This window comes from Pteropus alecto, unplaced genomic scaffold (assembly GCF_000325575.1).
Source record: "Pteropus alecto unplaced genomic scaffold, ASM32557v1 scaffold220, whole genome shotgun sequence".
Classification (NCBI taxonomy): Eukaryota; Metazoa; Chordata; class Mammalia; order Chiroptera; family Pteropodidae; genus Pteropus; species Pteropus alecto.
In genome coordinates, this window is record NW_006430043.1 from 2,975,286 (window position 1) to 3,000,728 (window position 25,443).

The window sequence follows — 25,443 nt, forward strand, 5'->3', positions numbered from 1 at the left end:
CCATTATGGTAGAAATGTCTATCTCTCCCTTCAATTCTGTTTGCTTCTTATATTTAGGGCTCTGTTGTGTGTTTATAATTATTATGTCTTCTTGATAAATTGGCCTTTTAATCAATATAGAATGGCCTTCTTTGTCTCTTGTAACAATTTTTTATTTAAGTTCTGTTTTGTCTGATATTTTATAGTCACCCCAGCTCTCCTTTGGTTACTATTTTCATGACGTATCTTCTTTCATCCTTTCGTTTTCACCCTATTTGTATGTTGTGTCTAAAGTGAGTCTTTTGTAAGCAGTGCATGGTTAGCCTTAAAAAAAAAATCTTTTCTGCCAATCTGTATCTTTCATTGATGAGTTAATCCATTTGTACTTAAAGTGATTGCTGGTAGTGAAGGACTTATTTCTGCCATTGTGCTATTTGTTTTCTACGTATATCTTTTTTTGTTCCTCAGTTATTCTAATGCTGCCTTTTGTATTTGATTTTTTTCCTATTATACCATTTTGATTCCCTCTTCATTTTCTTTTGTATATACTTTTTATTTTCTTAGTGGTTACTGTAGGGATTAATGTTAATGTTCTAAATTTATAGCAGTCTAATTTGAAATGACGCCAATTTAGCAACGAGAGCATACATTAAACTAGCTTTATTGTTATCATTTTGCAGTATATACAAATATTAACTCATGTTGTACACCTGAAACTAATATGTCAGTTATCTCTTAAGTTAGAAATGTCCAACTTCATTTCCCCTTTTTATATTGTTATTGTCACAAATTATATCTTTATATGTTGTTTGCCTATGTCTGTAGATTTATAATTATTGTTTTATATATTTGTCTTTTAAATCATATAAGAAACAAAGAGAGGAGTTACATAACAAAAATACAATATGCTAGCTTTTATATTTAACCACGTAACCTTTGCAATGATCTTTATTTCTTTGTGTGACTGAGTTACCATCTAGTGTTCTTTCATTTCAGCCCGAAGGATTCACTTTAGCATTTCTTGTAGGGCAAGTCCACTAGCAATGAACTCCCTCAGCTTTTGTTGAGAAATGTCTAATTTCTCCTTCATTTAAAAATTCTTGGTTGATAGTTTTTGCTTTCAGCACTTTAAATGTATCATCCCACTGCCTTCTGGCCTCCATGGTTTCTGATGAGATATTGGCTGTTAATCTCATGTGATGAGTCACTTCCTTCCTGCTGCTCTGAAGATTTTTTGTTTTTCAGCAGTTTGAATATAAATTAGTGTGGATCTCATTGAATTTGTTGAGCTTCTTTAGATGTGTAGATTCATGTATTTCTTTAATTTAGAAAGTTTTTGACAGTTATTTCTTCAAATATTTTTTCTGCCTCTTCCCTCCTCCTCGGGCTCCAATAATGTGTGTGTTGGTACACTTAATGGTGTACCATGGTCCTCTTAGTCTCCGTTCATTTTTATTCATTCATTTTTCTTTCTTCTCTTTGGCCTGAGTAATACCAATTGTCTTATCTCCAAATTTGCTAATTCTTTCTTCTGCCTGGTCAAATCTGAAGTTGAACTCTTCTAGTGAGTTTTTAATCCCAGCTATTGTACTTTTTTGTCCAGAACTTCTATCCAGTTCCTTTTGATAATTTCTATCTTTTTATTGTTATTCCTTACTTGATCATACATTGTTCTCTTGATTTCCTTTAGTTATTTGCCCATGGTTTCCTTCAGTTCTTGGAGCATATTTAAGACAGTTAATTTGAAGTCCTTATATAGTAAGTCTAGTATCTGGACTTACTCAGGGATGGTTTCTGTCAATTTTTTTTTCTTGTGAAGGGGTCATACTTTCCTGTGTCTTTGTATGCTATGTAATTTTTTGTTGAGAACTGGACATTTTGAGTAATGTGGTAACTCTGGAAATCAGATTCTATTCTCTCCCTAGAAGATACTGTTGTTGCTTTATGAAAGCTGCAGTCCATTTGTTTAGTGACTTTTCTGAACTGTTTTTGCAAAGAGTTTTGCTTGTCGTATTTGGTGAATGAAGCCTTTTCTGTTATCTCCATGTCCAGCTAGTGGAGATTTCCTTAAATGCCTGGATCCAATAAGAAAAGAAAAGGAGAGTCTGTTTTTTCTTAATCCCCTTGTCTGGCTGTGAGGAAAGTCATTTTAGCCATGGAGGTTCAAACAATGGCCAGCCTCTGTGCCAGCTTCTCAGCAATCTAAAGCAGTGATCAAAATACATAACTTTGATTTCTGGAGGACAGAGTCCCTATTGCCTACCATAGCACCAGCAAGCTGCAACAGGATTTTGAGCAACTGTCTCCACAGCTGCCTGCCATAGAACTGGGAGCTGGAGGATGATAGATACTATACCAAACACTGAAATTCACTAAAATTTAACAGCCCTTTCTTCAGCAGGCATTTCCTTGGGTTCTGAAAGTGTTCGACTAGATTCCAGAGTTCCAAAATAGTTGCTTCAAATATTTTTTGCCAAATTGGTGACAGGACCAATTCCTGGAGCTCCCTACTTTACTATCTTCTATGACCTCTGTTCTTAATCTGTAATAACCTTTTATTGGTCCAATGTTACTTCTAACTCTGCACTTACCAGCCCCTAGTGTATTCTCTACACAGAAACCTTTGTAAATGTGTATTTTGTTCATTTAAAGAATAATAATTTCAAACTCACAGAAGATTTGAAAAAACAGTACAAAGAATTTGTGACTCCCCTTAACCCAGATTCCTCAAATGTTAAGATTTTACTATATTTGCTTTATCTTTCTCCTTCTCTCGAAATACTTATAGTTATTTTTTTCTGAACTGTTTAAGAGTAAGTTGCAGATGTGTTGCCCCTTACCATCTAAATACCTTAGTGTGTATTTTTTAAAAAACAAGAAATTCTCCATATAATCATAGTACAATGATCAAAATCAGGAGCTGAATACCAACACAATACTGTAATCTATGAACCTTAATCACGTTTTGTCAATTGTCCCAATAATGTCCTTTATAGCAGAAGAATATCCAAGATTATGTGTTGTTTGAGTTGTCATATCTTTTGTCTCCTTTAATCTCGAACAGTTCCTATAGCTGTCTTTGTATTTTTATGACGTTGACAATTTGATGAGTACAGGCCAATTGTTTTGTAGAGTATCCTTCAATTTGAGTTTGTCTGTTGTTTCCTCATGGTTAGACTCAGGTTATGCACTTTGGGTAGTAATACCTAAGAAGTGGTGCCGAGTTCTTCTCTGTGTATCATACTAGGATGCACATGCTATCGATTGGTCCCATTACTGGCAGTGTTAACTTTGACCGCTTGGTTTAGGTGGTGTATGCCAATTTTCTCCATTGTAAATTTATTATTTTGCATTTTGTAAATAATAAGGGTTTTGTGGGGAGATACTTGGAGACTGTGTGCATATCTTATTTTCAGCTTTTACCCACTGATTTTAGCATTTATTGATGATTTTTGGCCTAAGCAGTTATCTTTATTACGGTTGCTAAATGATAATTTTCTAATTATGTCTTTCCTTCTACATTTATTAGTTGGCTTTCAAAGAGCTTTCCCTCTTATTATTTTATCAATGTAGCTTCATAGATTCATTATACAATAGGTTATAATCTTCTATCACTATATATTTTGATCGTATTGTATTAGATTTGGCCTGAGGAACCCTTTATAGCTGGCTCCATGCAGAAACCTTTTAAAATTAAGGTCTTGTTGATGTTCTTGTCTGAGTAAGTATTAACAGCACCCTCCTTCACTCAACAAATTGTCCTTGTTTGAATGATAAATTATATGATCACCTTAATTAAAATGTAGATCAGGTCATGTTACTTTTCTCCTGAAAACTCTTGAATGATTTTGCATCTCACTTTGAATATAAGCCTCAGTTTTGGCATTGATCCACATGGAATGCCTCTCTGATCATCTTGTCTATATCTACTCTTCTGGCTTGCTCTGCCCCAGCTACACCTGGCCTTCTTATAGCTCTTCAGTGCTGTACACCCTCCTACCTCAAGGCTTTGTATCTGCTGTTACTCTTCTTGAAATAGTCTTCTACATTCTTCACTTCCTTTAGGTTTCTGCTCAGATGTCACTTTTTTAGAGAGGCCTCCTTTAACCACCTTCATATAAAATAGCGGGCACTTCCTTCCCTTCCCCAGCACTCTGCTTTAATTCTTTTTCCCAGCATCTGATATGTTATTCATTTGTTTGCTTCTTTCCCCAACTAGAATAAATGCTCCATGAAGGGAAGGACTTTGTTTTGTTCTCTGCTGTATCCCTAGTGTCTTTGAACAGTTCCTAACAAATAGTTTGTGCTGATTTGTTGAGTGAATGAACTCAACTGCTCACTCTATTTTGTTTTAAAAGCAAGTGGTATAGCAGTTTATGAGGCAGCTATTTCTCTTCATCAAAACTAATTCTTGTTCTTTTTCGTGGTGCTTCTTTTTCAGTACTGTTTTCTTTCACTTTTCCCCCCTACAACAATCACCCTATCTTCCAAATCTTCACCAAATCTTCAATTCTTTCTTCACCTTAGAGTTGGTCAGTTGTTACTGACTGTTCCTTTACTTTCCCTTTCATTCTGAGACTCTTCTAATGGACAGTGTATTTAGATGAGATTCCTCTCTTTGCCACAAAGTTTACCCACTACTTTTTAAAAGATGGCACTGCTGTAAAAATAGAAATGTGTAAGAATGTTTAACTCCAAAATCAGGATAGTATTGCCTCTGGGAGCTGGAGGGGAATGTGAAGGAAGGATGCAGAGGTCTTCAACTGTTAGTGCTCTATTTCTAAAGTAGAGTGAAGTACACAGATATGCATTCATTATACTTTTTTTTTTTTAACCTTTTTATATGTCTAAAATACTGCATAAGTTTAAGAAATAAAGTGTCTCCCTCATAATCTGTTGCTGGCTAGCTTTCCTTGTCTTTTTAAGTTGTCCTATTATTCGTTGTCTTTTTCCCTGAAGGTCCATAGATTTTTATTTGCTTTCTTGCAGTGTTCTTGCCTTCTTATTCTTATGGAAGATGACGTATAACCCAACAATAAGGTCATTCCTTCCTTTTACTTTGTTACCGTCCCCCATTCTCCCCGCCGCCGCCTCCATCTTTTTTCTACCTCCTCCTAGCCTTTATCGGCTTTGTTTGCAGTAATTTGTAGCTGATAGTTGACTGACTAGGTATCATCAGGCCAGAATCTGGGAGAGAAGTTAATTTGGGACTTTGGATACACAAATTGGTGTTCTGATTTTGCCTTTCACTGCTAGTTCATGTGTTATATGCACAGCAAACCCTTGTTGATTCATTCAGTCACTAAGCAAATCTTTATTCATTCATTCAACAAATATTTGACTGTCTACTACCTGATAGGTTTTGTACAGCTTGGTTCTATAGTTTCGAGTTTTTACCATATGCTCCCATATATATGCAGGTGCTACGTCTTGTACACAGCAACGAAAAGACAAACACGTTCTTGTCTTCTGCTTGCTTACCGTTTGGTAGAGAAGATAAGACTCACATATAGATAGATATGATGCTGGCTAGAAACTGATATGCCAAAAACACTTATAAAGTGCTAGAAATACTACTTCTGCCTCTCGAAGGTGGTGTCTGAAAGAAGAGTAAGATTTGGCCATGCGAAGATTGAAAAAGAAGATATTCCAGGCAGAGGTATTGTAGGAATAATGGAATTGCTGGATTATGTAGTTTGTGCATCTTCATACAAGATAATGCTAATTGTTTTTCCTGGTATACTTGGAGTTTAAGTATTTTGGTAGTTCTGCATCCTAGCCAACACTTTAGTTGGATTTTTAATTTTTGTCAATCTAGCGAATATGGATTTTATTGTGGTTTTAATTTTAATTTTCCTGATTTCTTGTGAGTCTGAGCACCTTTTCGTATGTTTATTAGCCATTCATGTTTCTCCTGAGAAGCAAGTATCCAAATGTGGTTTTTTTGGAGGAGAGTGGTCTTTTTTCATATTAATTTATAGGAATTTTAAATACATTTTGGATACTCATCCTTGTCAGTTATGTGTGTAGCCAGTTATCTTCTCCCTATTTATGGCTCATCAGTTCTCTTTGTGTGTCTTTGGCTTTCTTAATTCAGCACATTATAATTTATCAGTCTTTTTCTTTATGATGTATGATTTTTATGTCTTGTCTAAGAAATTTTCCCTACTCTAAGGGTCACTGCTGGGGCCATGTGAAATCCAGTGTTGCCCCAGTGGCGTGGGGGTGGAAGAGGAGGACAATGGAAGACAGTGGGTGGTGGCGTTGTGTGTTGTCCCTCTGTTCTTCCCCGCTGACGCAGCAAAGAATTACAGGTCGGTGAGATTTAGAAAAAGTAAGATTTATTGAAAGTACATTTTGGAAGGAGATGGGCTGTGCTAGGGAAGCCTGCAGCCCTGTGGAATTTGGAAGCTGAAGAGATAAAGACAGGACACCCCAAATGGAGGAGCGGGTTTCCAGCCATGATAGCTATAACCTTGCAGAAATGGGAAGGTCTGTTTATATTTGGGCCTTGATGAGAGGTCCTGGATGATCACTATGTGAGGTCACTTTGACTGACTGACGATTAGCTGCTATATAACGCTATGCCTACTGCGCATGCGCTTACCCAGAATTCAGTCTGTTATAATTAGATTCATGAACTTCCAGGCATAGTCATGATATTATAATGATGGTATAATGAGGCTGAAGTTATGGGCAGTACTTTCTGCACATGCATTTGTAGCTGGTTTAGCCAGCAGCTTTTGTGGCCTTTGTGCTCTAAGATTTGGGGTAATTTATAACTCTAAAAGGAAGGCGTTTCTGGGAGGTCCTTAAGGAAGGTCTTCAAGGGAAGTTTCTATGGTTACAGAGCTAGGGCTTCGTTCCTGTCGCTCAGCCTAACTACCTAACATAAAACCATAGCATTTATTCTCCTATATTGTCTTCTAAAAGTTTTACAGTTTTATTTTTCACACTTGTCTTTATCTACTTAGAATGGATTATTTTTAAGTTGATTTTTTTATTGGGTGGTAGTAAGCATCCAACTCCATTTTTTCCATATAGATAACCCAATTTTTCCAACATTACCTTATGAGGTTTTTATGCAGATTAAATAAGTTAACATATGTAAAATAATTAGGACAGTGTCAGGCACAGTACATGCTCAATAAATGCTACATGTTACTATTGCTGTGTATAAATTCTGGTAGTTTAACTCCAGAACTTGTCCTTTTAATTCATATGCGTTACTGAAAAAAAGATGAACTCAAAATATATTTTGTAGATAAAAATTCATGGGACTTGTAAACAGACATGAGGGAACAGTATCAACATAGGATGCCACCTAAGGTTCTAGTTTGAGCATTTTGCTAGATTGTGTTGCCATCCAATACAAGGGCGGTGGGGCATGGGGTAGGCCAGATGGATTTGGAGCCGGATCAAGAGTTCTCTTTTGGACCTGGTCCATTTACATTCCCTGAGAGACATCAAAGAGGCAAGGTTAGGTAGGTATTTAAATGTGCAAATCTGGAGTTCAAAATAGAAGTCTGGATCTAGTAGATATGTTTGGGAGTCATCAGAATACAGTGATATTTAAATGAATCGGAATTAATGAGATAATCTGGGAGTATAGAAAGAGAAGAGCCAAAATCAAGTCTTGAGGTTTTATAGAGGAAGAGGGGTTGCCACAGGGGAGTTGAGATGCTGCAAGGTAGGAAGAATATCAGGAAAGGATATTCAGGAGGCCCGAGAAGAGTGGTGGATATAGGAGTTTCAGTTGCTGAGAGTCGAAGTAAGATGAGCCCTGAGAAGCGACGGTCAGGTTTGGTTACATGGAAGTTATCGTGATCATGTTAAATACTTTTATGGAGTAGTAGAGAGAAAGCCTGTCGTGGTTTGAGGAATGAATGAATCCAGAGATAAGGAAATGTAGACTCTATGTATATGTATAGAGACTTTTGTGATGGAAGGTACAGAGAAATGCAGCAGTAGTTGAAGGGGAATATGGGAAGATTTTTTTTTTAGAGACGAGAGATACTCAAATGTGGTTATATGCTAATGAGTATAATCAAATAAAAGGGAGATTTGTTAGTACATGCATTAGGACAGTCAAGGGAATAAAGTTCATGGGAATTCCAAGTCCCTGGGTAAGAATCAGCCTTTCTTAGAAGGAAGAGGTTTGCCTTCATTGTGTCAGGAGCAAAAGAGAAGATGGTTTCAAGGGTAGATAGGTAGGTTTGTAGGTTTGGTACTGGCAGATGCTTAAAAGTGTTGTATGAGAGGTTTAATTAATTAAAATGTAGGTGGACAGACAATTACAAGTAACATGGAAATACTCAGGAGCTCTGCCCAGGAGTTGTACTAGCCAAGTGCTCAATACAGATTTCATAATAAATGATAGCAGCATTTTCTGAACTATTTATCCACAGGTGTAACCCAATCATGTTTTCTGAGTAGCCTAATTATAAAGACTGAGATCTGCGAATGGGCATATTATTATTTATTTTAATTATTTATTTAAACAGGAGCTTGCATTCCTATGGGAGTAGATAGATAGGTAGACAAACAAGGAAATCTCAGAGAGAAGTTTATGATGAAAATATATAGGATTGACTTTTGGTAGAGTGACCATGAACGTCTCTCTGTAGACATGAAAATTTTACCAGAGACCTGAATGATGAAAAAAGCAGCCAGGCAGAATTCTGGAAATTTAGCTTCTGGGTCGGGGGGTGGGGGGAATCAATCATTGCAAAATCTTTGTGTCCTTTTAGTGAATTAGTTAATTGATACTATCATTCTATGAGTATGACTTGCACAAATATTCCTGTGCAAGTGTTGGCATGCACCACCTTTAGAAATATCTTTGGAGCATTGAACAGGAGCTTTTGATTAGATTTTCCCCCCCAGGTATGTTTTGAACAGGTGCTGCTTTATGCCAGCCATTGAGTAACATTAAAGAAGGATAAAACTTGGATAAAATTTGTTTGTTTACTGTTTCTACACTGCTCTAAACAATGCCAGGCACATAAGTGCTCACAAAATATTTATTGAATGAATGGATGAATAAACTTGGATTTATATCTACTGTTTACTAGCTGTGTAACCTTGAGCAAATTATTGAATATTTCAAATTACTTGAGCCTCAGTTTCTTCAACTGGCAAATGAGGAGGGATAATTCCTAATACGCCACAGCATGGTTGTATGGATTAAATGCGAGTTAAAAAAATAAATGGTAGTAGTTGAGTAGGAGTCGGGGAGAGGAGAGCAAAGAAAAAGGAACTGCAGTTTTTCGGCTGGAACTTTTAAAAAAGAAAAAGAGAAAAGGAAGTATAATGAGAGATGAGACTGAAAAAGTAAGCCATGTCCAGTTTGGAAGGATCTTGAGAGCCCTGTTGAGCAGCTAGCTCTTTATCATGTTTTTATTGGGAAGCCCCTGAAGCATTGTAAACAAAGTAGTGACATTTTAGATTTACATTTTTAAAGGCTACTCTGGGTGCTGATTTGAGGATAATGATAAAAAGCTAGTAATCATTCTTGAAAAGGGTTGAAGCTCTGTGAACTCTAGTTATTTTCTGCTCTGCATAGTCTTAGAAGTGTAAATTAATTCTCTATCTATGAAAGAAAGGGAGCAAATAACAGTTCTACTTTGATTGCATCATCAGGTCTAATTGGGGACTTCTCTATGGAATATGTTGGCTGTTTTAGAAGAAAGGTTTTTTCTCATCAAAGGTGTGGTCTGAAGGAGAATAATTTGTATAAGCCCTACCACTGTGAGCATGATGGGGAAAGAAGGATAGCTAAAACCTTTTTACCATTTCATAGGACTAGTGTTCTGGTACTCTTAGAGTTTTTCTAAAAGTTATTATCAGTTAAAGCCTTAAAAAAACAGGAAAATGTCTGCTTGTCTTTCACTGAAGGGAGGAACTGGGACTAGGGAGATTGTATGGCTTTGAAGCTTGGTTTGGTAGTGTGGATGGAATAGGCAAGGCAGGGGAACCCCAAGGACGTGGTGAGTGATAGTTCTAGCCAGTGAAGAGAGAAAGGAGCCTAACTGCAAAAAAAGAAAGAAAGAAAGAAAGAATGAACTTTCAGACATTTTGGACCTGAAAAGCAGCATTGAGGCTCAGCACTATGAGGGGCTAAGTGTGCTTTCCTTTAGTCATAGGAAAACAAAAACAAAAAATTGTAGTTGTTTTCCCAATTAGGTCATACTATGATGGTAGATGTCAGATCTTTGAATACTGAAATGGGAGTTCTACTTTCTATATCAAAATTGTCAGAGTTCTTGGAATATATAACCCATGAATATTATTGCATTTTGCCATTAGTCACCTTGCCAAAAATGGAAGAGTCAGTGATTTCAGAAATTTAATAAAAGAGCCTGGTACTAATGATACCACAGGTGATGTTTTCAATTAGCAGTGTTTTAACGAGATTTGTAGGCTGGTAAGAGCTAATCCTGTAACGTAGGAAAAAAACTGAGAAAGCAGGCCTATATCTGGCAAATCTCCTGAGGTAGGCTTTGCTGATTCAGATTTCTTTGATTAAACTTTTATTATCTTACAAGCTCTCTGGAAGTGTCTGACATTAGTCAGATATTTTTTCCCTTCCCAAATAAGTAAAGCTCGCAGACAGATTTGAAATTAGAAGTTTTTAGTGACTTTCTAAGCTAAAGGAAAATAAGAAACATGTTGCTTATAGAAGTAAATAAGTGAATTGTCAAATCAGCACAGTAGAAATGAGAGAGATTCAAAGACTTGGGAGTGGTAGTGGTAGGGGGAATTAGCTTCATTTTTTGGTAAACTTTGAGATGTGCATAATAACAACTATTCAAACTTCTGGTCTCATAAGTGTGCTGAAGATATAGAATGGTTTATACCTAAAAGCACTTCTTAAAGTGCTTAAAGAACATTAAGCCCATATTGAGATCTAGAAAACAGTTCCAGAAACATTATTCCAAAAGAAAGACTGTCAGATGACCTGATATCTGGGGAGTAAAGCATAGGAAATATAGTCAATAATATGGTAATAATTATGTATAGTGCCAGGTGAGTACTAGACTACTCAGGGAGATCATTTTGTAAATTATATAAATGTCTAACCACTATGCTGTACACTTGAAGTGAATATAAAATAATATTGAATGTCAATTATAATTGAAAAATTTTTAAAAAGGAGGAGAAAAGGTGAAGGAGTAAGTTCAGATTTCCAGGTGTAAAACAAGTCATGGGGATGTGGTATACAGCATAAAGAATATAATCAATAATATAATAGTGTTGTATGGTGTCAGATAGTTGCTGGACATATGGTGATCACTTCTTTAGGTATATAAATGTTGAATAACTATGGTGTACACCTGTAACTAAAACAGTATTGTATGTCAGCTATATTTTAATAAAAATCTTTTAAAAAACCAACAACACTGAGTAATTAAGTTCACCAATCTTTTCCTCCCAGTTCTGGTTTAATTGGCATGGGATATGGCCTGGAAGGGATTTTTAAAAGCTCCCCAGGTGATTCATAATATGCAGCCACAGTTGAGAGCCCCTGATATTTACATGCCTTTCTTACAGACCTTAGCCCTTTAAATTTAGTAATGCAATCAAGTGCAGCAGAAGATGGCTTAAAGTGTTTTAATGCCAAATATAGTCTGACTTAAAAAGCAGAATTTGGATTGCAGTTTTAAAGATAGTTTTCAGTATGAATATGTTGGCTGTTAGATTTAGCAGCATTGTTTGTTGCTTTGCAATGGAGAATTCTGTACTACATGATTTTAAAAATGAAAGAGCCAGAAGGGACCCAATAAAGATGAGTACCGGCTGTGTTTACTCTGTGTGAGTCTATATTTCTTTATCAAAATAGATAACATCCCTGTTCTTAAGTAGCTAAATTACAGTCTGATGTGGAAGATTTGCCTTTTATTGTGTTGTTTTTTGAATAACGTAAAAGGACTGTAAATAAACTTGGTTTAATTTATTGCAAAATTCTAAAGGAAAGACTAGAGCAGTGTTTTTCAAACTGTAGGTAGTGGTCAGCATTTTAGGAAACGAGGTCAAATAGAAAATACCAAAATTAATAAGTATTATTTTTGAAACTTGTTTCAGTTCTGTAGATACATAAATATTTGTGTGTGTGTATACTGGGCCTTAATATAAAAATGACTTACTACTTTCTATGAATGGTATTCAACGAAGTTTGAAAGCCATAGGGCTAGAACCTGTGAAAAGGTGGGCGAAATGTTGTCTTATCATTTCCTTAATGGTCTAGACATCATTATGCACATTTATTTTCTCTTTCTCACAATTTTTTGTTTGTTTTTTACCCAGTTGCTTATTCTTTGGATCTGCTCATATTGTTCAAATTCTTTCCTATTGTTTCTTTACCCGAGGAGTGAAAATAAATGTTTTATTGGCAGTGTAGTTTTTGTAGCATCAACTTGCTGTTTTAAAAGGTAATGTAAGTAGAGAATTGTCATACTGTATTCTGAGATAGTTACATGCTTTGTTGTTTATTTTTCCTCAAATACTATACGGTGGCTGTTGGACTGTATGTACCCTTTTATTTTTTCTCTGTGAGCTTTTTTTTCTAATTTTAAGTCAGGATGAATTAGTATTTAAGGATGATTTAATATCTTCCTTTACTCATTTACTAGTACTATTAAGTTTTATTGTAAAGAATTATTTAGAAACATTGGGACAGGGACCAACCTATTCCTCTTATTACTTAACGAACCACTCCTAAAATGTAGTGGCTTGAAACAACAGTTTTTCAATTCTTATGAATCTATAGATTGATTGTACAGATCTACTTTATGTGGTATCAGCTGAGCCTGTAGTCGTCTGGAGACATGGGCTGAAACATTCAAGAGATCTCATTCACATGTCCATAGCTGGGCTCTGTGGGATACTGGGATGGTTGGATTGATTGTTTGTCTGCCTGCCTGCCTGCCTCCCTGCCTGCCTGCCTACTTACCTACCTATCTGACTTGTGTCTGTCTCTGTCTTTCCTTTTCTTTCCATGTAGCCTCAGAGCCTCTCCCTCTCCATGTTGCCACTCCATGTGGTCTCTCCAGCAGGGTAGCCAGGCTTCTTATGTGGCAGTTCAGGGTTTCCCAAAACACAAAAGTGAAAGCTGACAATCCATAAAGATTAGTCCCTAGGCCAGAACTGACACATGGTTATTTCTTCCACATTGTCTTTGTTAGAACAATTTTCTAGCCCAGATTCATCAGATTCAAGGTAGAAGGAATCCACGTAAAGATATGAACACCAGGAGATAATGATCATCATTGGCCGCCTTTAGAGATTTGCTTCCAAAGAGACATTAGCAGCCTAGTTATGAAATCTCATGCAATTTTTCTTGTATGTAAAACTGAAGACTACGTTTGGATTATCTAGTTTTATTTATTTTCATTTTTTTCCCCAAATTCTTTTGGCATTTGTCCTGTTATGGTTAGATAGGAATTGTCTAGCAGCTATTTAGCTGTAAGTTAGGCATAAATGAAAAAGAACTTAGTAAATTATAACTTGGTTAGGGAGAAGTGAGTACAGATTGGGGAATAGTGATATCGTAAACTTTGTGTTAAAAAATTAGTAAGAACTAAAAAGATGTACCAATTATTTATTGACTATTACTGAAACATAGAAGACCAAAGGAAAAAAACAAAGAGGAAAGAAGGAGAATAAAATTATTTTATTTAAAAAAATTGATGTGTGGTTTTTAGTACTTAGAATAGTGTTCTGGCACTAGTAGGTACTCAATAAATATTTGAATGAATGATTGAAGTTTTCTTTTTAAGAAGGGAGTTATCAATATCTCAGGAAACTTATATTCCACTTACTACTAGCTAGTTCATATAGTTCATTAGAATCACCTTGCCCAAGTGATAAGATGTAGAATTTCACTAAGAATTGAAAACCTTTTTACATCTTGACTTTAATCAAGAATACCATTTTTAGGAATTGTCTGTGTTAGAAAACATTATAGTGATGAGTCTTTTGGATTTGGTATATAGAAGGTTTAGAATGTCTAGATGTTATCTGTGCCTTTATTATAATTAGTCTTGTTTTGTCATGGCAAATACACAAAGGCAAAAATGAAATTTAAAAAAATAGATTTATAAGCCAGTTGGTCTAGCCAGATAATAAAGGCACAGATAACTTTTATAGTTATCATTTGGCTGCTGCCTTTTATAGCAGATGCTGTAGAACAAGTTTTAGACTATAATAGCAGTAAGCTAGTGATGTTTCCTGTCTACTAGAGGGTATTATATACCAGTTAGTATTTTATAATAATACCTAGGAATCTCTAGGCCTATCTCAGTGCAGCTTCTAAAACTTTAACAGGCTCAAAACATTTAGGTCCTTTTATATATCGTAGAATTGATTTGGAAGACATCTTAAAGAGGCCAGCTCTTTGAATCCTGAACTGGTAATTGAATCTACAGAGTATACCTAGCAAGAGTTCTTTGTTTAAGACAAACATCCTCATTTCCTTTACTTATTCTTCAAATGACATGACGTTAGTTTCCCTCATTTATTCTTATCTCATTCCTTAGATTTTTAAAGTCTTCTTTTTAAAGTTCCACACTCAGAACTAAGCATAGTATTCAAGTGTAGTCTGATTTGCATAGAGAAGAATGTCATTTCCTTCATCAGACTTTGTTTTAAATGAAACCTGGTACCACTGTTTTTAGCAAACATATCACACTGTTTGTCTCATATATATATGCCCTAGAAATAGATTTTATTGACGCCCTTAGTCTTTCTCACATATAGTGGGCCATTTTATTGTTTTAAGTTCTAAGTGCATGACTTTATATTTATCCTTATTAAATCTTATCCTGTTAGATTTAGCTTCCTGTTCCAGCCAATTAGAATTACTTTAAAAGTTGATTCTATTATGTAGGATAGTTGCTTTCCCATGCCAGATTCCTATTATTTGGATATTTGATTCATCATCCTCTTCACTGTCCTCATCCAAGTTATTTATTTGTGAAAAATGTTGCAGAGGACAAGTTTCTCTGGGGTCCTGTGGCATACCACAAACCTTTTAGACTTAACTGCACTCTTTAGATATGGTTGTATGGTTATCTGTAAAGCCACTTAACTACTGTAAAATTCATCTTTTTCACCTTGAACAAGGATGTCAAGAGATATTTTATGTATTGCTGAAATCCAGAAATATTTATGCTTATAGCATTCCCTGGTCAAATCATATAAAAAAAGGAAAATCAGTTAGTTTGGTTATGACCCCTAGTGATCCCCGATGCTCTGCCTAAATACTCATAAACTATTCTTTTTTTTTTTTTTTTTTTACTCTCCCCCTCCATTCTTCATGTTTTTGATATCATGTTTTATATCTTTTTGATTTGTGTATCCCCTGATTGGTCATTGTAGTTATACTTAATTTTGCTACTATCATCTTTAACCTTTATATTAGCTTTTTAAGTGGTTGATTCACTGTGATTCTTGTATATTTGCCTTTACTGGTGAGAATTATTTCTTTCCTGTATTTTCTTATTTCTGGTTATGGCCTTTTTTTTCTGCATAAAGAAGACTAACATTTCTTGTAAGGCCAGTTTAATGGTTGCGAACTCCTTAGTTTTTGCTTGTCTGGGATCGTAGACTATTCTTTTAATAACCTGTTCTACAGTCTTGCCCAGATTTCATGTCAGGTCACTCTGGTGTAAGATATGGAGAATATACTCTCCTCATTTTGAAAATTGCTACTACAGACATGAAAAGCTAATGTGATATTTGGCATTATCAGAATCATGAGATTTGTCTCTTTACAGAATGTCACTCATGGATCTCATCTGCACATTCTTTAATTCTCCTGGTATATAATTTCATTCCAGGCACTTTTTGAAAGTCTCCTTATTTATCTTGGTCATTAATCTACTTCTCCCATATTTGATTTTCTCTTTCTGTTCTCAAGGTGGTTTTCTTTACAGAAAAGATAGAAGAAAAACAGGAATTGAGATGTTCTTCTGTCTCTGCTTTATATTAATTAGTAATATGCTGTTTACATCAAAGAGTGGACCGATGCCTTCTGTACCTTTTTTGCAAGTGTCAGCATGTTATGGGCTTCAGTTCAGGCTTGCTTCTTTTATATATATATATATGTATATGTCACTTTAAAAAGTTTCTTTCCTTTTATATGTATTTTTCTTATGCTTGTCCTTCTAATTCTGAGTTGATTGAGCTTGTCATCTTAATCTCTTTAGATACCTCCCCCCTTTTTCTTTATCTCAGATAATGTGAGATTGGCACAAGTTAATCTTTGAAAACCTCAATTCTGTTTTCCCTTTCAGCATCTCAGACATGAAGCAATCGGAGAATATAATAAAATGCTAAATTATACATTGGTAGCAACCACTTACAGTGGGTTTTCCTACTCTGCATTCAGTTTATCTCTGAGAAGGAGCAGACTTCTATATTTTCACAATTGTTTCTTGCTGAATTTGTTTCTTATTATTTTGTAAAAGCAGAGGCCTTGAACTGTAGTTACCAATGTGACTTTTAGCCTCCACCTCTAGGAATGTGGAACTGAATGGTACTCTTGTTCCCACAGCAGAATAAAAGAAATGCAGTGTACTAAGAACATGAGTAATTCAGATATATTTGAGGTTTTTAGATCTTAAAATCTCTGATGAGAAAATACAGTTTTGTGCATTTGCTTTGGCTGTACTATTCTGAGTTAATTTTAGGGGTAACTTTAGAATCACTTTAGAATTCCAGCCTTAAATGATAGTCCTTTGCTTAGTCATGAGAGGTTAGGTGTAATTCTACATTATATGGAGACTAGAAACTTGCTGAATACTAACCTTGCTAGGCACTGACATTTGCAAAAGAAAAAACACCCTAATTCCTAAAGGTTGAGCTGTTGCTGTGTTGCAAAATCATATTTGCCTTGATTCCTAGTAATCTTCATGAATCTTTCAAAATATCATCAGATGTGATGTACTTAAGAATGGTATGGCAACAAAGTCTCTCAAAAGTTATGTGAATATGTGCATATGGGTGAGCTCCCCCCCCCAAAAAAAAATATTTGGTAACTGATATATATGGCTATACAATGTGGATATGCTGGACAAAGGGATGATTCATGTCCCTGGTTGGATTGAGCAGGACAGCTGGAGAGTTCATCATACTATTCAGAATAGTGTGTAACTTAAAACTTATGAATTGTTTATTGTTGGAATTTTCCATTTAATATTTTCTGACTATGGGTGACTGAAACCATGGCAAAACTGTGGATAAGGAAGGACTGCTTCATAAAGAAAATGCAGTCGGTGTCCTTCTGAAAACAAATACATTACTGAGTGTCCTAAATTGAGATTTTGGAACTCTACATAAAATTTTCAGAGCCCTTTTAGGAACACCTGTTTGTTTCCTAGAACTGCTCTTTTTGGACACTTCGGTGGTTTTAGCAGTGATTATGTGCCATTGCCCACTTTGTTGTCAGGGGGATATCACAGCAGGTGATCTGAACTGAATAGTTGGAAAGAAACTCTACCAAAGCGAGTAATGTTTATGGTTTTCCAAAGCAAATTGCAATCGTTTCAATAATAAATCTGCTCTCACACCATTGTCAAACGTTAACAAAAGGCATTTATTTTTTTTTAGTGATGTTCTCGCATTACCTATTTTTAAGCAAGAAGAGTCAAGTTTACCTTCTGATAATGAGAATAAAATCTTACCTTTTCAATATGTGCTTTGTGCTGCCACCTCTCCAGCAGTGAAACTCCACGATGAAACCCTGACATATCTCAATCAAGGTTAGATGCGTCTTTATTTGTTAGTAGTATTGCAGACCTGCTGGATTCATGATATTTAGGTATACTTTATGTAAAAAGTGCATCTTTCTAGTGTGACCTGTCAGAAATCAAAGGCTTACTTCAGAGATTTGAGTTTTATCTCATATTTGATATATATTCTGGCTTTTTTAAAAAAAATCTATCTGCCCATTTTTAGTTCTCATCCCTCTTTTTGTAATCCATGTTCCCTGGACATCCTCATTGATTTTAGTCTGAGAGGTAGTACCCTACCCAGCGTTATTATTTACCAGTTGTGTGGCCTTGGACAAGTTGTTTAAATTCTTTATGTAAGAATGGGATTCCTTATCTGTAAGAATGGGATTAATAATACCTTAGAGTTGTATCAGTTAAATGATATAACATATGAAAACACTTAGCACTGTGCCTAGCATAAAGTAAAAGATTATAGTTGTTATTACTAATACTGATAACAAACATAATACTCTTATATATTCAACCAACTGAATTTTCTTTTTCTTTTTCTTTTTTTTTTTTTTTTTTGCCTCTAAAGCCATTTATGAAAGCTCCTGCGTTTAACAGCTGTCATAAACTTGTAAGCAAGATAAGTGGGGGCTACGAACTTTCATAAGATTCTGTCTCTACTCTTCTAACATAGAGTTTTTACTGTATTTTACTTTATCTTTAAGTTATTTGAAAACCACTTTCTACAATGTGTCACTTCTAGATGATGCCGGCAATATAGCAATTATGATGATGACAGCTGATATACATTGAGTCATTAAGTGCTCGGCATGGTTTAATGTGCTCAATATGTATTAAGGCATTTAATCCTCTCAACCCTACAAGATGGATTATTCAATATTATTCCCTTTTTATAGATGATGAGGCAAGTGAGGCAAAGATTAAGAAACTTGAAAAGGTGAGGGAGTAGTTTGGCTTCCAGCTACACTGAACTCCTGAGAAAAGGGACCAGGGCTTATGTATGCTTTTATTCTGCACAGAATCTAACATCATTTTTCATGCATAGCTCTAAAAAGGTTGCTAAAATGCCTTTTTTCAGGGATAGGGGATTCTGGAGAAAGGAACCTTTAATTGTTCAGTAATTTCAAGTCATGATTCTGTCCAAAAGAGAGATACTCCTCATGGTATTTCAAGGGCAGTGGTGTACCCATCCATGCTTGGACCATTTTCTAGCTACCCAGCGCCAAGCCGATTCTAAACACATGGGTTCGCCTCCAGGCCCCTCAATCTACCTTCAGGTAAACCTTTGGGGTAGGGGGAAGCACAGCACAGCCCGCGGTATCATGGGACTAAGGGGTTTCTCATTCCTCTTACAGCACACAGGCACCAGCTCCCTCCTTTGTGCCGTGGGGTCCACTGCACACTTGTCTCTTCCTGAAGCCCAGATCAGCCAGTGGCGAGTCTGGATGTGCACCTGATTCCCCTGCTCCCTGGGACTCACACCCCTTAGTTCTCACGCCCCTCAGATCATTTAACAAAGCAAGGTGGCTCCATACTTAGAATCATCAGAGAACACTGCTCTCCTAAAATTCAACACACTGCCATCACTACATATCACGTGGAAGCTCTCCTCTCAACTAAATTTTATTCTTTCTGAAGACTGCAAAATTAATTTATGAAAAATATAACATGTAGTTACTTTTTCTTGTAGGACAGTCTTACGAAATCCGAATGCTAGACAATAGGAAACTTGGAGAACTTCCAGAAATTAATGGCAAGTTGGTGAAGGTAAAAGAAAATGAGTAAATCATTCCTCTGCACATCCTCTTACTGACCCTTTGTAATATTCTTTTGCTTCCATAAAGGGTTTGGTGATATCTCTTGCCTGCTACAATTTGCTGACAGTGATAAACCGTTGTATTAATTCTTTGGGGTCAGAGTGATCCCCCCTCTTCACATGGATTTTTCAGAGCTGCAGAAATGAAGGCTTACCGCTCCATGTCAGGGTAGTCTCCTGGCTCTGTGAAGTTCTTTCAGGTAGAATAAAGTAACTTCCTTGAAATCTTTAGAGATGCTCCACTGTCTCTTTGGATAATTGGTCTAGTAGCAAGGAAAACAGAATCTACTCTTGGTGAATAGTAGTTTTCTTCGTCTAGACTGACAGTAATGAATTCACAGCACAATTGAGACAGAAATTGGTCAGCAGCTGTAAAAGTGTTAGGATATTGATAGGTACCTCCTCAAAGTAAGAATGACAAAAGGAAAGTTGATGGAAACAGTTTATATGTTGGGTTAGCAAGCAAGGGACTTGGTGAAGAGCCAAGCCAAATATTATATGGTAACTAACAATAGAGGTATGTAGAAATACATCCAATGGGAGTCCTTTATGCCTAGTTACCATCAGGCCTGATGTTTAAGCCAAATTTTAAATACGGTACCAGTTAATCATAAAGAGTATATCTGAGCAGTTATAAAATTACCTTGAAATAGAGCTTAGTATGATATGGCATTTGAGTGAAACAGATCGTAAGAAAAATAATTTTAAGTTGTGTCTAGAAACTGGGGGTGACTCTTTTGTCAACAGATTTTTTAAAAAAGATTTTTATTAAAATATAGTTAACAGAATATTAGTTTCAGATGTGTGTCAGCACTGATTTTTTTTTTTTTAAGGAATCCTATTATGATTTGATTTTGTTGTTTCCTTTTAGAGTATATTCCGTGTAGTGTTCCATGACAGACGGCTACAATATACTGAACACCAGCAGCTGGAGGGCTGGAGGTGGAACCGACCTGGAGATAGAATTCTTGACATAGGTGAGTTAAGAGAATCTGTTGCTCAGGAAATACCTATAACCATGGTCTGAGAATTGGTTTTCTTTACTTTAATGTTTACCTTGATTCAAAATGTTTCAGGGGCTCAATTAGCATGAACTTGGAAGTGGTTATTGACTAAACATAAAAAATTATCAGTATGACGGTATCAAAATTAAAGTTGGAAGTGTAGACACTTCAATTCCATAACAATTGCATCCATTACTTCAGAGTGATTTTGGTTTTATTTTTGTTTTTTTAATTTAGTTGTGGTAAAATATATATAACAAAATTTACCATTTTAATCATTTTTAGCAAGTGAAATTATCCAGTATTTGTCTTTTTGTGATTGGCTTATTTCACTTAGCATAATCCTCAAGGTTCATTCATGTAGTGTCAGAATTTCCTTCCTTTTCATGGCTGAATAATATTCCATTGTATTTGGATATCAGATTTTGTTTATCCATTCATCTCTCAATGGACAGTTGGGTTGATTCCACCTTTTGGCTATTGTAAATAATGCTGCTATCAACATGAGTGTACAAATACTTATTCAGTTCTTTTCGGTACATACTGGAAGTGGAATTGCTAGATAATACGGTAGTTCTATTTATAATTTTTTGAGGAACCACCATACTGTTTTCCACAACAACTGCACATTTTACATTCCTTCAGAATTGCACAAGGTTCTAATTACTCTATCTCCTCAACAACATTTGTTATTTTCTAGTTTTTGATAGTAGCAATCTTAATGGTAAAGAAACGGTATCTCATTGTGGTTTTGATATACATTTCTCTAGTAATTAGTGATGTCTGGCATCTTTTAATGTGCTTATCGGCCATATCTTTGGAGAAATGTGTATTCAAGTCCTTTGCCCATTTTTGAATCTCGTGTTTTTATGTTGGATTATTTTTGTTTTTTGTTGTTTATGAGTTGTAGGATTTCCTTATAAATTCTGTATATTAACCCCATATCAGATATACTATTTGCAGTATTTTCTTCCATTCTGCGTGGGTTGTCTTTTTCAACTATGTTGATAGTGTTCTTTGATGCACAAAAGTTTTAAATTTTGATGTAGTCTACAATATCTATTTTTTTTTTATTGCCTTTGTGTTTATTGTCACATCTAAGAAATCATTGCAAAATCCGGTGTCATGAAGCTTTTCCTGGTATGTTTTCTAAGAGTTTTAGGTCTGATATTAGATGTTTAGTTAATTTTTATATATGGTATAAAGTAAGGGGTCTAGCTTCATTCCTTGCATGTGGATATCCACTTGTTGAAAAGATTATCCTTTCCTGTTGAATGGTCTTGGCACCCTTGTCTAAAATCATTTCACCATATATGCGAGGGTTTGTTTCTGGGCTCTTTGTTTTTGTACCTTTTGTCCATTAGTCTATCTTTATGACAAATACCACACTGTTTTGATACTGTAATTTTGTAATAAGTTTTGAAATCAGGAAATATGAGACCTCCAATTTTCTTATTTTTCAAGATTGTTTTGGCTATTCAGGGTCTGATATTTTGTTGGGGTAAGTACGTAAAAGGGGACAGGTTTTTTTCCCTAAATTTCACAAGTTCCTTTGTCTTACTAATACCTGACCTAGATTAGTGGTTTGTCTTAACCTAAAGTAGGACACCTGGGATTAGAATCTGTGTCTCTTGGTTTACAGTTAAGTTTTTCCTACTTCACTACTTCACTACAGAGTAGAATTTGTTTTTCTTAAATCATGGGATATAAGGGAAGGATCTTTAGAAACACATACTGTCTCTCTTCATGAACATACTTATAATCCCAGCGTTTGTGTCTTTGACCTCTTATTGGTTATTACCTCCTATTGGTAAATATAGTTAAACAAATCTAAGTACTGTTAGTTTTACCTGAGAAAACACTGGTTCTCTTAGATATCCTGATATTCATTTGATAAATTAGCTTTAGGGTGAACCCAACACAACTAACATTGTGGAGTAGTGGGACCCACTTAATGCTTTCTTGTTTGAATCATTGATACTTAAACAGTAGTATAGTTATAGTAATAAATATCAGCTTGGCCTTATCTCCTAGTTTGAATATTAATAGAAGTAGACAGGGAATGATATTTGAATATATGCTATATGAAATGGAAAGCAAAGTTCTACTAAAGCACATTTTTGCTTACCTCTCGAGTATAAGATGTGTCACTCTGTTAAAAGATGAGTTGATGACTTCATAAGTCAGCATCAGTCTTTACAATGCTTTCTGCCTTTATTCACTCTGCTTAATCTGTAGCAGTGCTCTTACTATATGTCTAGTAGTACCACTACTTTTAAAACTGTAAGTGAAACAGATTATAAGTTAAAATTTTCATGACACGAGCTAATGTGTAGACTAAAGTTATCTTTAAGTTGAATTTTGGCCAATTAAAAAGAAACTGCTTCTAAATTGTCTTACTTTAAAAACTTTTTAAAGATACTCAGAAGGAAAGTACTTAGGTCAATTTTATGTGCTGTTCAAACCTTCTTCACTGGCAAAAAGAGGTTCACACAAAAACCCTGATTACTAGGGACCAGTAATACCTGTGTAAGAATCAGTGCTTTCTTATTTAAACCCAGTAGCACTCAGAATTGTTCAATGATTACCATTTGTTTCTCAGATATCCCAATGTCTGTGGGTATAATCGATCCTAGGGCCAATCCAAACCAGCTAAATACAGTGGAGTTCCTGTGGGACCCTGCAAAGAGGACATCTGTGTTTATTCAGGTAAGGCATTGCAGACGGGGTTCCAGTTTTGAAGAGTATCTCTTACTGCCAGTTTGTTTCTTAAAGAATAAAACATGTTGAATTGGAAATCTTTACAGAGTTCCAGTCTGATTATCAAGAGCAGATTCTTCAACATGTGCCTAAGAGCAATGAGGAGTTTCTGAATTGTTCTTCTAATTTTCCTAATTTATTTATTTGTCCCCAAAATGCTTGCTAATGGCTGCATGTTTTATTCTTTATGTAACATAACTTACCTAACAATTATTTAGCATTGAGATTGTCTGAATTTTTCACAATTATTCATAAACTTATTTTGAACATCTTTATACTTTAAATTTGTTTTGCATATCTGATTATGTCCTTTGAGTAGATTTCTTGAAAATTTTTGTCATAATGATAGTTAACCGTTCATTGCGTACTTCCCATGAAATAGTCACTGTATTAAGTAAACACTTTGTATGCATGTTTTTATTTAAGACTTTTGATAATAATCTTGTGGATTAAGAATAGTCCTTGAGGCCTAAAGAAGTTAATAACTTACCAAAGGTAGTATTTGGTCGATCGAGTTTCCACCATTCATATTCAGCAATGTCTTAGACTTTACGCAGTAGCTGAGTAAACCATTTTTCCCCTATTGCCTGTGAACTTCCATATTTACTATTTTCCCAGCATGGATATTGTCCCCGCTTTCTAAAATCTACCTAAAAGTCCTAGAAACTTTTACTAATAGAAATCATTTCTCTTTATGTTAACTCTGAATTCTCTGATGCAGTTAATGAATTTAATTCCTTACAGTAGCTTTTGTTTGCATTTGTAAATCATTTAAGTTTTCATCATTTCCTCCATAAGAGTATAAATCCTTCAAGATCAAAAAGAGAGTGTAAGTTTTTTGTAGGTGCTCATAATGCTTTTTAAAGGTTTTGCTGTTAGTAGTTGCTCAAAAAATGTTACTGACTGGTTTGGCTAGCTAGCAGTACTGAAACCGAGTTGTTATATTCTCTTCAGGTGCACTGTATTAGCACAGAGTTCACCATGAGGAAACATGGTGGAGAAAAGGGAGTGCCATTCCGAGTACAAATCGATACCTTCAAGGAGAATGAGAATGGGGAATATACTGAGCACTTACACTCAGCCAGCTGCCAGATCAAAGTCTTCAAGGTATTCCTGGGCATTGTGTTGGCCCTTGGAACGCTTTTCCTTATCTTTCAGTTGTAACATTAGTCACTAGTCAGAAAGCCAACTTGTCTTTTTTCAAAAACTATGAAAACTCAGTTTAAGCTACAATCATTGAAATAATTTCCGAGATGCCTGGTAAAGAAATTTAAACAGGGATGGGCATGAGAGAAAGAGAACATGAAGAGGGATCTAGAAGCAAAAAAACCAAAAAACAAAACTGTGAAATTTCATTGAATGCTTTTAAAGCTTATTGGTTACAAACTCTTATAAAAGCTGACAAAAATTATGAAAAGTTGACAGTCTTGGTTACGTTCATACTCGATCTTTTTGTCCTTTATTTTTAACACATGGATAAATACGTTCTCATTGCAAAAGATTCATTAACATAAAAGTATTCAGAATACGACCTTGAAGTCTCCCTCTACCACTCTCACCCTGACTCCCCAACCTCTCCCCGGAGGTAACCACTGTTATAATTTAGTAGGTATCCTTCTAGTTCCCTTCTGTGTTTCATATACACATGTACGTAGATATACACATATTTTCTTTTCAGACATTAATGGGATTATATTGTTTGAACTGTTTTGAGGCTTGCTTTTTAAATGAATTACGTGCTTTAGAGATCTTTCCATGTCTCTATCTATAGATCTGTTATTCTTTTCCAACTCCATCAAACATTTAAATTTCCTACTTTCAGACTTAGATACAGTGATTCATCTAGCCTTTACATCATTGTACATCTTTGTTTCACATGTAACTAAGTTTTTAGAAGTAATGTTGTTGGGTCAAAGGATGAGTACTTGAGTTTAAAACAAAGTATGTCTCATTTCAGCCCAAGGGTGCAGACAGAAAGCAAAAAACAGATAGAGAGAAAATGGAGAAGCGAACACCTCATGAAAAGGAGAAATATCAACCTTCATATGAGACAACTATACTCACAGAGGTAAAGGGATTATTTTTGGTGACAATTTCTATCAATACTTCTAACTCTTAAGAAAAATCCAATCGTTTTGTT

At 35.4% G+C, this 25,443-nt stretch overlaps 1 protein-coding gene across 5 annotated transcripts in view; it reads left to right on the forward strand.

The window, feature by feature from the left end:
• TFCP2 (transcription factor CP2) overlaps positions 1-25,443 on the forward strand; it is a 46,767-nt gene that overhangs the window by 8,728 nt on the left and 12,596 nt on the right. For all 5 annotated transcript variants that reach the window (XM_025045513.1, XM_015588542.2, XM_025045501.1 and 2 more), the window contains 6 exons: positions 17,590-17,741; positions 19,414-19,490; positions 20,411-20,516; positions 23,146-23,252; positions 24,258-24,410; positions 25,261-25,371. In XM_025045513.1, the coding sequence (XP_024901281.1) occupies positions 17,590-17,741; positions 19,414-19,490; positions 20,411-20,516; positions 23,146-23,252; positions 24,258-24,410; positions 25,261-25,371 (706 nt within the window). The remainder of the gene's footprint in view (positions 1-17,589; positions 17,742-19,413; positions 19,491-20,410; positions 20,517-23,145; positions 23,253-24,257; positions 24,411-25,260; positions 25,372-25,443) is intronic.